We start from the raw sequence: 14,328 nt of genomic DNA on the forward strand, positions 1-14,328 counted from the left end.
TTTAGCCAGCGGGAGATCCTTCAAGCTGGCTACTGTGTTCTTTTGACATGTCCCTGTTATTCTTTGATCACTTCCTTACTTCCTGGCACAAATAGATGTTCCAGGCTCAAGTTGTTCTTTCCCAGTCTCAACCCTGGAGTCAGCCATTTCTTCAAGGAGCTCTGATTTCTTAGTTGAACAGTATTTAAAAGCCAAGATCTGTGCACCAAGTGACCTCATAGCTGCTGCGGTATTATTCTTTCTGGGCAATTTCATCTTGGTCTAACTCAACCTGTGTATGTGTGTGCACACGTGTATAGAACTGTGAGTTCATACTGATACTTCTAATTCTAACCCTATGTCCACAGGTTTCCTCTTTGCCCTCCCTCATTACATACTTGTTTTCTTCATCTACAATGAAAACTCTAGCTCCCAAGAACATTAATATATTTCATTTGCGCAGTCCTAAAATATATATAAAATACTTTCAGAATTGATACATGCATACTGCTATGGAAAAAACATAATCCACTAAGTAGAGTTAAAGTTTTTTTTTTAACTTCTCTTTTTGTTTTTAAACAGAACTTATTTAGTCAAAGTACTGCATTTAAAAGTTACTAGAATTGGTTCTTTTTTTCCTCCTTCAGAATGGTTATATTCTTTATTTGAAATAAGTCTGCCTACTTTTGAACTTCATGTGGATAGTGTCATGCAATATTTACTCTTCTGTGTCAGATTTCTTTTGTTCACCATCATTCTTGAAGATTTATTTACATTTTGAAGAGCATAGGGATTTTTTTTCCATTGTTATAAAGTATTTTGATTATAGTACACTATATTCATTCCACTGATGATGAATATTTGGGTAATTTTATGTTTTTATTATGAATAAAGCTGCTGTGAACATTCTTGTAGATGTCTTTTGATGCAAGTAAGTAATTATTTGTTTGTGGTACTTGGGTTTTCTGGCACGTGTGTGTGTGTGTGTGTGTGTGTGTGTGTGTGTGTGTGTGTGTGTGTGTCTGTGTGTATTTACCGTTAGTAGATACTGCCAAACAGTTTTTCAAAGCAGTTTTTGAATTTATATTCCTGCCAGCAAAGTAAGAGATTTCCAGTTATTCTACTTCCTCACCAGTGCTTCGTACTGGCAGTCTTTGTAAATTTCAAGCTGTCTTGGCTCTTAGGGAAAAGGTTCAGTTTTTTTTGAGAAGCACACTATAGGATGTTTGGCTGGCTTGAATCTGTTAATTACCTGTCTTGGAGGTTGGCTGTTCAGCTCACGTGGTTGTATCCTATTCTCAAGGGTTTAAGTAACTTACTGGTGTTGGCTTTACTGAAATTCAGATTCATTGTTGTGTTAGGCACTTTTAGTCTGTAAGGATCAGAGATACTCTGTGGTTACTTTAGTACTGTAAGGATGGGCATAAATACTGGAAACGGTGAAGCAAATGCCTTATAAAAGAACAACTGGAAGGTCAGTTAGAACACAAGGCAGCTCAGAAATCTAGACCTTGCACCGTCAGCAATAAGATCTAGAAATCTCACATTCCAGTGACTTGGCTTCTCTTCTCTAGTTTGTTCCTGCTGCTTCTGACTCTTCTGCCTGTAGCTCCTCCTCATCTTAACCTTTTCTGGGTCTGTTTCTTCCAGCTACTGCTCCAGTTACCAACTAGACTAAAGGACTCATGCCCTACAACCTGTTTCAGGCGAGTTTTTACATTAAGCCATTTCACAGGCTATGGCCACTCCGTGCACTAACCCACTTTGGGTAGGTATCCATCCATAACCCAACCATACCAATTAGGCCGCAGGAGCACATAGTGTCAACATGGCAACTTATGAGAAAGGAATTCCCATAGAAGTGCGCTATGGAAAAAGCAAGCATCCTGAGTGCCTGGCTAGTTTACCTCTATATATTATATTCTAATTCAGTAGACATTTCTCAGGCCCTCTCCTTATCTGCCAGTAGAGTAACTGTTGAAAAAGAAAATGAACTGTTCACAGTGTACCTATGCCAGTTCCTAATACTTATAGTTTCCTTTTGTATGTTCCCAAATTTTATGTTTTATATGTTGTGGAAATGTGTCTGTGGAACAAGGTCAAGCTCAAAGTGAATTTTATTCTGTAGAATTTGAGGGTGCGGTGTGAAAGGGTTTTAGGATGTATAAGATATGCTTGAGTGTTATTATCCAGTTTTAAAGATGAGGGAATTGAAGTCCAGAGAGGTGAAGAGATTTGCCCAAGGTCACATGACCAGGAAGTGTCAGGGCAAGGACTCAAATCCAGGTCTTCTGATTCTCTAACTAGAGCTCTTCTCACTACCCCACACTGCATGGGGAGATGCGACAAAAGCAAACTTTAGCCAAAGCGAGTGGAAGGATTTGAGAGAAGGCAGTTCTCCTAGGGGCTGAGATGATCTGGGAGGCTTCCTGAAGGCAGTGGGTTTTGAACTGGACCTTATAAGATTGCTAAGGTTTAGAATAGAATGGAAAAGAGACAATGGTGCAAAAGAGGGAAAACAGATTTTCCAGGGTCAGAGAAGAGACTTGTGTTGCTGGGCTAGTGGGTTTATGTAGGAAAGGGGTGAGAGATCAAGTGTGGTAGGAAGTTAGGAAGCTTTGAGACCATTAAAAAAATTTTTTTGGTATTTAAAAATTATTTTTAAACCAGATCACTACAGGATGGAGAGAAGAAAGCTTAAAGTCATTTAGGTAGCCTTTAAAAGGAGTGTAAGGAACTGAACCAAGATGGTAGCACCTGAAAAATCAAGACATTGAAAAGCAGAATTAACAGGCCTTTGAGATAGAGTAAGAGGGAGATAAAAGAGTCAGAGAACTATCAGTAACTTGAGAGTTTGAGCCTTAGTGACTGGGGCAGTCTGGTACCAGTATTAGAAGAGGAGGGTCAGTAGGTGTAATGGTTAAGCTCGCAGGCTTTGGATCAAGACCAACCTGGGTGTACAGCCCAGTGTGACATGGGACCAATGATTTAACTTCTCTGGGTGTGTTTGCTGACCTGTTGAGTAGAAAGACAGATTCCCACTTCTCAGATTAGCTGTGAGGATGCAGCCTTGCAGGTAAAGTGAAATTCCATGTCATGTGCCTGGATGTCAGGCACTTAACCAAATTTTAGCTCTTTTCCTCCCCATCCCAACCTCTCCATTTAAGAATGTAGTGGAACCTAGCTAAAGACTCACTTTCTTAGATATAGAATTTGAGGAAGGAAGGAATGAAGGAAGGAAAGAAAAAGAGAAAAAGAAAACAAGGAAGGGAGGGAGGGAGGAAGGAAGGAAAAAAGAAAAGAATAAAAGAATAGGCTTTACAGGGAGGATGGGTTCTTCCCCATTGGACTTTGAGATGGAGGACAAGATGGAGCCTCTGGGCCCAAAGGTCTCATTTTTTGTCCTCCTTTCACATCTAGGCTTCAGTCAAAAACTGAAGCCCTCACAAAGGGAGTTAAGGTATCTTTGCAAGGCTAGGTGCTTAAGGAAGCAAGCCACTGTGCTGCCTCTCTGCTGTCACCATGACCTCCTTTGAGGCTATTTCTGAGCCTAGGGGTAAAACTCCGTTGGCTGACAGGACTAAAGTTTGCTGTAAAACATGCCCAGCCTCCCAGCCTCCCAGCCTGCTTTTCTAACAGTTTCCGAAATTCTGGTTTGTCTCCCCAGGGTTCTCCGCAGATGGCAACTGGGTTTGGGCAGAGTTTAGCAAAGGCTGCACTGAAGCGCCGGTTCCCTTCCCTGTTAACCCCGGCCGGCCGCCGGCGGGAGGCTGCCCTTCTGGAGCTGCTCCCCGGTCTGCTTCTCCCCCTGGCGGCGCTGGCGGAGGACGGGCCCTGAGGCTAAGACCCTAGGCTGTGCAGCGGGAAGCCCTCCCTCTCCAGAGTCCGGTCGTACTGAATGGCGGCCCCCACCCCGCCGTCACGTGCCGCCACATGCGCCTCGTTGTCATAGCATCAGCATCGGCAGGCGCCCCAGCCCATTGGCGTGAGACGGAACCAATCAGTAGGCCCTTCAGGCTGCTGCGAGCTGGGACGGTCCCTGGGATGCCACCGGGCTGCTAGGAGGAAGCTGAGGGTGATCCTTGGCTGGTGATGGGGACCAGCCTTGGGTAGTGGCCTCTGCCGGCTTCTTTTCCTTGGAATTTTAGTGTTTCTTCCCCCAAGTCTTCATCGCACCCCACCCTACTCTGTTTTCCCTGACTGGTTTCCCCGTCAGAGTGTGCAGAGTTGGGCAATTTGGTGGAATTCCCCATGAGGTTATAACTTCCACGGCGATGGCAGAGGACAAATCTTTGTTGCCATTTTACAACCGTGTCCCCCAAGAAAAAGCCCTGGAACAGACCTTGATCAATCCAGAAGTGGGTATTCCTAGCCCCAGGAAGATGTTTGAGCCTTGTAATTCTGGGGCTCTCCAAGCATAAGATCCCTTGATATTGGCACAGGGTTGCCAGATGTAAGGAGCTGGGTGGCAGTTTATTTCCATCCTGTATGGGTATAGGAAGGGTTTAGACAGCTAAGAAGACAGAAAGGTTGAACCTGGGTGGTCACAGACCGCTGCACCTCCACTAATTTTAAGACACTGGGCAAGTTACCTTACCTCTCTGAACTCCAAGAGGTTGCAGCAAAAGAATCTTAGGTTTGGTATAAGTTTAAATGAAATAATACAGGCAAAGCATTTTGCCAGGTACCTGGTCATAAGCACTCCATAAGGGCCAGTCAGCTGTTTTTAGAAGTGGTACAGCTGTACAGCTGCTGGGAGCTAAAGTGCTCACATTCAACATTTGACAAATATTTTCACATTAATCTAATTTTTGCTTATTCATTTAGTTACTCGTTCATTTAACCCATTAATGCATTCATAATATTTTTGTTGAGCATCTGCTACCAGTCGATTCTTGCCCCAGCTCATCCCTGTCCAACTGCATTTAGGGGGATCCAGCCCCAAGGGGAACTGCAGCTCCCCTACACAAGAAGTGAGGAGTCTAGCTTTGCAGGAAGGGTGATCTTGTCCCTGTGGTGGTTGGGGTTCTGGAAATTATTTTCTGCAGCAGCTCTGCCTCCTCAGGCAGAGTTGCCTGAATAGAGCAGACCCCTCTATTGTTTGAGGAGCACTAAGTCAGGACAACTTTCTACATCCACCTTTGTCTCCCACCCCTCACCCTTGAGGAGGTGTGCGCCCCATCTCCTGAAGGCCCCAACTAGCAAGCTGGAACCTATTTTCTCTATAGTGGGACTCAGCCTCCTAGGACTGAACTCTGTTGCTGGTCCACTGTGCTTTGTTGTGCTAGGGTTTTGGGAACAATCCTGTGCTTTTGATACCCCATCATCTCTATGCTCTGTTCTTATTTGAAGTGTATATTCTTCCCTCCCTGCCCTCACTGTGCATCTCAGTGCCTGTCTCCAGTTGGGCCGGAGTGGCCACGCCACTACTCACACTTGTGTTGGGACCATCTAACTTCTCTGGGTTCTTATCTTTGTCTGGGCCCCTTCATGCCCTTTACTTGGGCTGTGTAGCGGAGACATTGCTGGGCAGGCACCTGCTGGATGGATGTCTGTGAGACAGGGATACTTAACACCGGCATGGTTCATAAACAGACATCTCACGTGTGGTAGAGGCCATGATGTGTAGTGCTGTGGGAGTCACCTGGGTGGAGCAGCTGGTTCTGCTTTGAGAAGTCAGGGAGGGTTTACTGCTGATGTCTGAGCAGTCTTACAGGACTTTGCTAGGTGGACAGTGGGAGAAAGGGAAGTCAAGTCAAGGAGAGTAGCACACGTAAAAGCCTGAAATCACATGATATTCTTAAAGAATGTGTAACGTAGTGTCAGTGGATGAAAGGAAATATGTTATCCGGGGTTGAGGGTTCATGAGTAGCAGAGGGCCTTGTGAAGGCCTTGTAAACCATACTAAGTATTTAGACTTTGCCCTACCACCACTGGGATCCTGTGAACGATTTTCTGTAGGGGCATGATGTGATTTATACGTAAGGAAGGTGAGACACATGGCTGTGAGGGGATGCGTTGTCTCGTTTGTCCTGTAGCAGTTCTGTATCAGAGTCAGAAAGCAGAGGACCTAGGACTCACCTAGCTTCCTGGCTCTGAATCTCTTTCTCCTGGGCACACTGCCATTGTTAACAGAGTCTTCTAGAAAGCTGGGCAGTGGGTGGATGCTGACAGAGGCAATATGAAGCAAATGGTCATTGATACAATCTTGTTGAAGGAGTGCAGCACTGGGATTTTGTGGCCAGGAGATTTCAGTCTCCTGGCCTCTGTGCCAGTGCAGACAGCAAGAAGCAGAGGGGAGCTTTGAGCTTCAAGCGCTATTCTGCCTTGACAAAATCCATTCATCACTGCCTCGCTCATTAATTCACAGCAGCATCTGCTGCCTGATGCTGGCATTTGTCAGTGGCTTGTTTCTGGAAGCCCCTGGTCCTCAAGGTTGGTCAGTTCTGCAGTCCGCAGCCACAGGGTAAGCCCTGGCAGTCAGAGACAGGCCCTTTCTGCCTGCAGTTTGTAAAATGAAATAATTTTATTTTTTAAAAAACAAAGTGTGACCTAGCAGTACAGAACATGAGCTTGGAGATCAGGCAGACCTGGGGTTTAGTTCTGCGGCTGCCACTTAGCTAGCTAGGAAAGTTATGTCATATGCGTGAATCACACTAAAATGAGCAAAATCAAACCTTCCTGAAAAGATGATCATGATCAGTAAGGTGAGATAGGGTTTATAAAGTGCCCTGGCGTGACACATGGCACATATGAGTCCTCAATATATGATGACTTTACCTCCTGCTCCTTTTGTTGCCACCACCACCACTGGCAGCACTACTGCTACCACCACGGTTACAGAAAGTTTGAAAAATATGGAAGAGAAGGAAAAAATCTTATGGTCTTACCACCATGATGCAGCTGCCCTTAGAATTTAATTATATTTCCTTCAGATCTTTTTTCCCCACTAGTTCAGAGCACATCAGATTTTATAGCATATTTACTTTATAGCCAGGCAGGGTTTTTTCCTCTGTGATGGGAATTGCATTATACTTATTTTTCTTATTTTTAGTAGATGATTTTTCTGATTGTAAAAATAGGGTATAAAATTTAAGGAGCATAGAAAAAGCCAAAGGGAAAGCCAAACTTGTAATGCCTACCTTACCCGTAGCCCAGAGTCTGTCAATAGTAACCTTTTGGTATAGCTCCTTCCAGTCTTTTATTCATGCTTTATTATAGAGTTGAGATCATATTACATATACAGTGTGCTTTTTTGGTTCATGGGATATCATGAGTATTCTCCTTTATTGTAAGCATCATTTTCCAAAGCTGCATAGTAATTTCTAGGTCATTCGATAGCTCTGCCATAATTTACATAGAATTCTCCTATTGTTAGACATCTAAGTGTTTTTTTTCCCCAATTCTTCAATCTAAGCAGCTTCTTATGACAGATCCTAGGGAACCAGCCTCAGTATAACCAGGAAGCACATGATGAACTTGTGCTGTGTGTATGGCCCTGGGTGAAGCACAGGGGGTACCCCTCAGATAACTCAGTTACAGAGCCTGCTTCAGAGGACCTAACACTAGTCACCCTGGAAATACTTACTGGGGTAACATATATACAGGTGCTTCTTTGCCAGACACTATCAGGGAATCCACCTAAACATGGGTGACCCTTTTCCCTGTGGAAGCTGAGATCCTGGACGCATAACTTTTACAAAGAAAATAGCCTCAGAAGCTTTGCTGCCCCTTTTCACCTACCAGTGTGTTATTTGGCCTCCTTTGCACAAATGCCTTTTGAGCCTGTTACCTTGACTGTCAGGGCCTGTGCTAACTACCTTTGAATGTCATTTCCAAGTGGTTTTCACCGGGAAAGAGTGAGAGGCTATAGCATCAAGAAAGGAACTTGTATGAGAATCAGAATCAGAGAGGCTCTAGTCTTAGTTTTGACACACAGTTGCTCTAGCACCTGAGGCAAGTTATTTCCTCTTCCCAAGCCTGTATTCTCCCCGTAATATAGAAAGATTGGACCAGATGATCCCCAGGGCTCTTCCAGTTGACATTCCATGAGTACCTGAAGCCTTCTTCTTGCCAGGAGCTAAAGTGAGTATCCTGATAAAGGTCACAGGATGCTTCTCATTCCTTTTAATTAATACCTGGGGAACCATTTATGCTTTTATATTCCCAGTCACTTCCTCCTGGTAGCCTTTGGGACATGCAGAGACTAAAAGGCAAGAAGTATCTCTCACTAGGTGCAAACACTGGATTCAGAACCCAAATCATTATCTTTTATGTGTGAGGTATTTGTTCTTTATGTACCTTGTTCTTTCATTCATACTTTCATTCAACAGGTATTAACTGAGCCCCAGGCCTTGTACAGTCCACTTGTATAATGTAGAGGGGAATGAGACTCAGCCCTGTTCTCAAGACACACAGTCTAGTGAGGAGGCAGGAACAAATGTAAACGACAACCAGATAATTGCTGCAGTGGGTACATGTAAGTCGCATAATGGAAAGAATGCTTGGGTCTGCCTAGAAGCTACAGCAAGGGGCTCTCAGTGGATGCTCTGAACCTTTAAAGGATGAATAGAAGTTTTCTAGGTAGGCAGTTGAAGGGAGGGCATTCCAAGCAGAGAAACAGCATGTGCAAAGGCCCGGAGGTATGAGAACATGTGTTCAAAGGGCTGCAGATAGATTGTGTGGCTGGAAGTTGAAAGGAAGTGAGCAGATGAGGAGAAGTCAAGCATTTTTCCTGAGGCAAGTCTGTTTCTACTGAATTCTTTGCTCATTTTATTAGTCTAGAGGAGAGAGGTGGACTGTTTAGCTCAGTTTTTGAAAGCTGTCATCTGTATTGCCTCATATTTCCATTTTTATAGTAATACATGCTCATTATAGAAAGTTTGAAAAATACAAAAAAAGTAGAAAGAAGAAAAGATTTTTAAAAATCACTCACAGTCTCCTGCCTAAAGACAAATACTTTAACATCTTATTGTATTTCTATTCAATGTTGTAGTTTTCACTTATTTTTATGTAGTTGTGACTGTGTTGTAATTATAGTCTTAACTTTTGTACATGGTGCCCCCCCTACTTACTTCCTTAAATTTCCCCTCAAAATGGGTGTTGTATCATTAAAAGTAACTCTGATTATAAAATATAATGGCTGAAAGAAATACATTTTCTTTGTCTAATATAACTTTCTTTCTTTCTTCTTACAGGTCTCTTGTGGCTCAGAGCATAATCTGGCAGTAATGGGTAAGTAACTATTATACTGATAACTGTGTTTATTCTGAAACTTGTGGGCAGAATTGGAGAAGACTCTTGGTTAACCAAAGGCCAGGGTGCTTGCGTGGGTGAGTACGTGTGTGTGTGCACTGGGGGAGATTCTGGGAAATGGGAGTCTTTGGTTGACCAAGGATTTGCTAAAAGCCCCTTTTCTAAAAATTTCTATTCACATCATCTAGCATCTTTTTAAGGTATCTGAGCTGGCCTCCCTGCCTTAGAAATGGCATTTGGGGATATTAAAGATCTTAGAGGCTGGAGGCATCATGTGTAGAAAGCCAGACATAAAAGGGGAAGAGGATTGGGCTGCTCTTGGTTCTTGAATAAATCCTTTGCACTTAGTTCTTCCCTCTTGCTCGGCTCTTTCCTTGGAAATGGGGGACTCAGCTCACTGCCCTCACTGCCTTGTGCTTCACAGCACTTGGGAACTCCCAGTTGAAGCCAAGCCTCTGACTAATTGAGGCTTCCTCTTAGTTGACTCTGGATAACCCAGGTTCACTGTTTTTATCATCAGGCTGGTGTGTAACTCCTTCAAGAAGCCTTCTCATTACTACACTCAGTCTCCATCTCACAGATGTAAAAGAGACCACAGTGAAGAACTGACAGAGTTCACTGCAGGCTTCTGCTTACTAGCTGTGTGAACTTAGACAAGATGCTTACCTCTCAATGCCTCATTTTTCTCGTTTTTAAACTAAGGAGGGCAATAGTGCCTCCCTCACAGGGTTGTTGGGGTTGTTGTGAGGATTAAAGGGTTTAATATATGTAAAGCACTTGGAATAAAACTTAGCTCCTTGTAAGGGTTTTAGAAGTGTTAGTTCCTATTATCTGATGCCATTAGTTCCAATAATTGCCCTCCTTTGGGCTTTAGGTCCCCCACCTGTGAAATGGGTTACAACTGAAGACCAAGGTTCCCTTCAGCTCTGATACTTTAGGACTCTGTTACAACCAGATCACTGTCTGCCTTGGGTAGGTGATATCTGTTCTGTGTACTTCTCTCTCCCAGCCTCTGACTCTCAGCTTCTGAAACCCCTGTGTTTTCCTTTTGTTTGCTGCTTATTTGCAGCACCCAGCGCGCTGCCTGGCACTCAGCAGAGACTCAGGCAATGTTTTCTGAATTAAGCTAGGCTGGCTCAGCTGCCTGGGGTGGCAGCAGTTTGAAGCACTGCTTTGCAGGCCTGAAAGTGATGTGCAAGGAGGCAGAACCAAGGACAGCAGAGGAAGCAGGCTGCCAGCCAGCAGAGAGGGTGGGGAGCCCAAGGGACTGGAGTCAGAGAGGGAGCAAGAAAACGTAACAGCAAACCTGCACGCTCTGCAGTGGTACCAGATAGTGTATACCGGAACTGCTCCAGCCTGTGTGTAATTAAGACAGGCTAATCAAAGACTCAGGCGGTGCCTAGGATGTTGCTGCTGCTGCTGTCACCGGACTGGGAGAGAGGTTGGCTGCCTCTGGAACCAGCACAAAGATGAACATTGCAGGGAACCTAAATACGTGAAAGAACAAATCCAGTTGAAAGAGGGGGACAGACCCAGCAGTGGGGCAGGCTGGGCTGACAGGACTGTAGAAGGAGCATAGATTCTGCAGGCAGAGAGCCTGGGTTCAAACCGGAGCCGTTGCTGTGTGAGCTTCCTTTTTTCCCTCAGCTGTGTAAGGGGCATCATTCCACCTCGCAGGATTGTTGTTGTGGGGATTAGAGAAGGTATTGTCTGTGAAATATCTGGTACTATACAGGGGATATGTAAGAAATTAATTAATAATTCCATTTCTTTTTCATTTCTCTTGGTCCGTTGGGGAGAGGAGAGAATCGCTTGTTAGTGTAACTGTTCTGGTGAAGTAATTCTTGGTTGGGAGAGAGAAATGATAACATTCTGGAAAGGTGTGTCCAGCATTACCCAGGAGAGGAAAACAGCAGAGGCGGTGGGGGAGCAGGGCATGGTGAATTCCTCAAGGCCGGACCTGTTATTTTCCACTTTGTCCCCAGTGTATGCGACCTGGCTCACAATCTGTTGAATGAATGTTCCAGAGTCAGAAAAGGTGGGCCCAGGCAGGGGGTTCTGGACACGTCCACCTGATGGGAGCAGAGGCTCCTCGCCACTGGAGGGATGAGGCCCTCAGTGGGCACCCTGCAGGGTGCAAGCTGTGCAGCAGGAAGTGACCAGAAGCCTCCTGCTGCCCAGGGCGGGAGGCCCGCAAAAGGGGGACAAGCTGGAGGAGGAGAGTTCCCACTGCTGAAAGCCTGGTTCTCACAGCTGGCTCCTCCCCTCCGCCCTTCTGCCCTTGCCTACTTTAGGTGGATTTCCCTGCCCTCAGTCTCATCCCTGAGATCCCAGCCCTTCAGTGCCCCGTGCTGGGTCACACATGTGATAGGCACAGAATAGATACAGAATAGACTAGAACACAGAATAAAGAAGCCAAACTTCGCTCAAGGGTAGAAGCGGCCTTAATGTCTAATGAATGTGCAACAGGCAGATCAAACTGGAAAGGAAGGGAAAGAGAAGGGTGAAAGTACATAATTCAGAACCTACTCTGTCTTAGAATGGACACAACTCCACAAAATGTTATTTGTTGTACCCGCTTAATAGAGAAGAAAACTGTGAGCCTGACTTCCAAGACTGCTCTTTCGACTCTCTCTTTTCCTCGCATCCGAGGCAGTATGGGTAGTGGTTAAGAAGAGCACAGGCACTGGGGTCATATTGTCTGGATTCCAATCCTGGCTCCTCTGCCTATGAGCTGTGTAACCTTGTATAAATTGCTTAACCTCTCTGTGTCTTGATCGCCTCATCTGAAAGATCATATTATTGACCTCATAGGGTTGTTACGCAAAATGTTGCCTGGCACTAAAGTAAAGGCTCAGTAAATGTTAGCTGCTGCTGCTGCTGCTGCTGCTGCTGCTGCTGCTGCTGCTGCTGCTGCTGCTGCTGCTGCTGCTGTTGTTGTTGTTGTTGTTGTTGTTGTTGTTGTTGTTGTTATATATTAAGATCTCAAGGAAGGAAGGTATTGTAGGATGACCATAGGAAGGCTGAGGCTCAGGGTGGAAATCTCAGAAGCTGGAGAGAGAAATGTCTCCCCAACCCAGGATATCAGGGTCTGGGGCAGGATCTCAGCATATCTGGAATGGATTTGAAAACTGGGGCCTGGGTACCCCAATCGAGGGATCTGAAAATCCCAACAGCCCTGGAAATAGTGCCAGCCCAGATTCATTCCAGATCAGGATTGTCCAGACAGCAACTCGGGACCAGCATGTTCCAGCCTGAGGGAAGCCCCACAGCAGGTATGTTTCCGGTTTCTTAGGGGACCACAATAATTCAACTTTACTACTTCTTTTGCTTCCGGATTTCTTTTTCCCCTCTTCTTTTGCAATTTGGTTTGGCTCTTTCCTTAGTTTTCAGTGAAGTTTCTCTTGACCTGTTCTGTGTTTGCCATCAGGGAGAGGGTGATGAGACAGTGCAAGTTCCTTTTAGAGAGAAGAATGGCTGGAGCTGGGCTTAGAGAAGCTCAAGTGACAGGAAGGAAGAGCTGAAGCCATCGGCCATGCCTGGCCTGGCCACTCTAACTGTGTGCCTTGTACAGTCTCCTCTTCACTAAGCCTGCCTTCTCATCACAGTACCCACCCCTAAATGTTGTTCTTCCAAATGGCACAGGTACGTCGGGTGCCAGAGCAGTGCCCTCCACAGAGTAGGTGCTCAGCGGGTGCTTGTCACTTGGCAGGTTCACTGATTCCCTTCCTCCCTCCCTCTATTCCTTCCTCCTTCCCTCCCTCCCTTACTTCCTTTTCACCAGGATTTCCCTCCCCATCTGACGAAGCTGGCTGGCTCCCATGCATGGACATAGGCTGAGGTCAGCAGAAGTGGCATGAAGGCATGTGGCTACCACTTGTTTGGAAGATCAGGCTCCCCAGGCCCAGCTCTGTCTTCGGGGTCCTCACCTCCGCGTCTGGCTGAATTGGCTCCAGCTGTTTTGCTTCCCCCCAGGAGCAGCTTATTTTGGCTTGAATGGGCAATTTGTTTGCCTTCGCTCCTGATGCGCCTTCCCTTCCTGCAGAGAAAAAAGAGCTGACTGCATTTCCTCTCTCCCGCTCCACGCAAACCCTTGGAAGGGATTTTATTGGTGGCCTTTTCCTGGAGCACTCGCGCTTGCCAGACAGGCATTGTTAAAGGGTTAGATATTTGGCAGCAAAGTGTAGTGCCTCCTCCTCGAAGCAAAAGCAGCTCTTTTACCAAATTGGAGCTATAATCTATGCAAGGATCTTTTATTTTTTATTCTTTTCATTTCGCTGATGATTTCCAATTGTTGAACCTTTGTACCTTTGTAATATGTGTGGCAGAGCATCTAACCGTGCGTGGCCTGAGATCCCTCAGGTGAGGTATTGTAAGAATTTAAAAGAGAGAACTAACTCATTTTGACCCTGGTTGTTCCTCTGAGAGGTGATACTTCCAAACCCTGGGCCTTGTAGGGAGTTTAGAGGCAAGGACAAACTTGTGCAGCCCTGTGCACAGTGTGATGGGCAGAGTGTAATGCCTTATCTATATGGTCCTGTTTAATCCTCATACCAAATTGATGAGTTGGCACTATTAACCCCATTTTCTAGATGAGGGGAGCCGCAGCGTAGGCTGAGCAGTTTGCCCCGCCCAGGTCACAGGGCCAGGAGGAATCTGTGTGTCAGGTCTTGAACCCGGACCTCTTAACTTCAGAGCCTGTGATCTACTAACTGCTGCTGCCTTCCTGCAGGCCAGTGACCTGTTTCTGAGGCCACCAGATAAGATTATCTTATCTGTTAATTTCAATATTTATTTCTCCTTCACGTTGGCAAGGTCTTCGGTATATCCAGAGTATATGTAATCTGGTTCAGATTAAGCAGTTCCCTACATAATAACTAGGTAAAATCGTGAAATTGATGACATTGTATTGGAAAACCACCCCTTTTAGGATTCTTCTTCCCCCTTCTATTGTCCCTTTTCTTTAAAAAAAGTTACTTATTTAATTTTTGAATAATAAATACATGTACATGATTCAAAACTTAAAAAGCATAAAAAGATTTAAAATGCAAAACCTTCCTCCTACCTTATCTCACGTCTATCCAGTGCTCAAAA

General features: G+C 45.2%; 1 protein-coding gene across 14 annotated transcripts in view; it reads left to right on the forward strand.

Moving 5' to 3' along the window:
• SERGEF (secretion regulating guanine nucleotide exchange factor) overlaps window positions 1–14,328 on the forward strand; it is a 200,554-nt gene that overhangs the window by 113,047 nt on the left and 73,179 nt on the right. For 12 of the 14 annotated variants that reach the window (XR_010383391.1, XR_010383394.1, XR_010383392.1 and 9 more), the window contains one exon: window positions 9,177–9,213. Coding sequence is in view for 8 of the 14 variants with exons in the window: in XM_010977204.3 (XP_010975506.1) it covers window positions 9,177–9,213 (37 nt within the window). In the remaining 6 variants the exon portion in view is untranslated. Of the gene's footprint in view, window positions 1–1,629; window positions 1,748–9,176; window positions 9,214–10,108; window positions 10,207–14,328 lie in introns of those variants that run through there. The other 2 variants (XM_010977209.3, XM_064492533.1) reach the window with 2 other exon arrangements.

The sequence above is a fragment of the Camelus dromedarius genome, chromosome 12, assembly GCF_036321535.1.
Source record: "Camelus dromedarius isolate mCamDro1 chromosome 12, mCamDro1.pat, whole genome shotgun sequence".
Taxonomy (NCBI): domain Eukaryota; kingdom Metazoa; phylum Chordata; class Mammalia; order Artiodactyla; family Camelidae; genus Camelus; species Camelus dromedarius.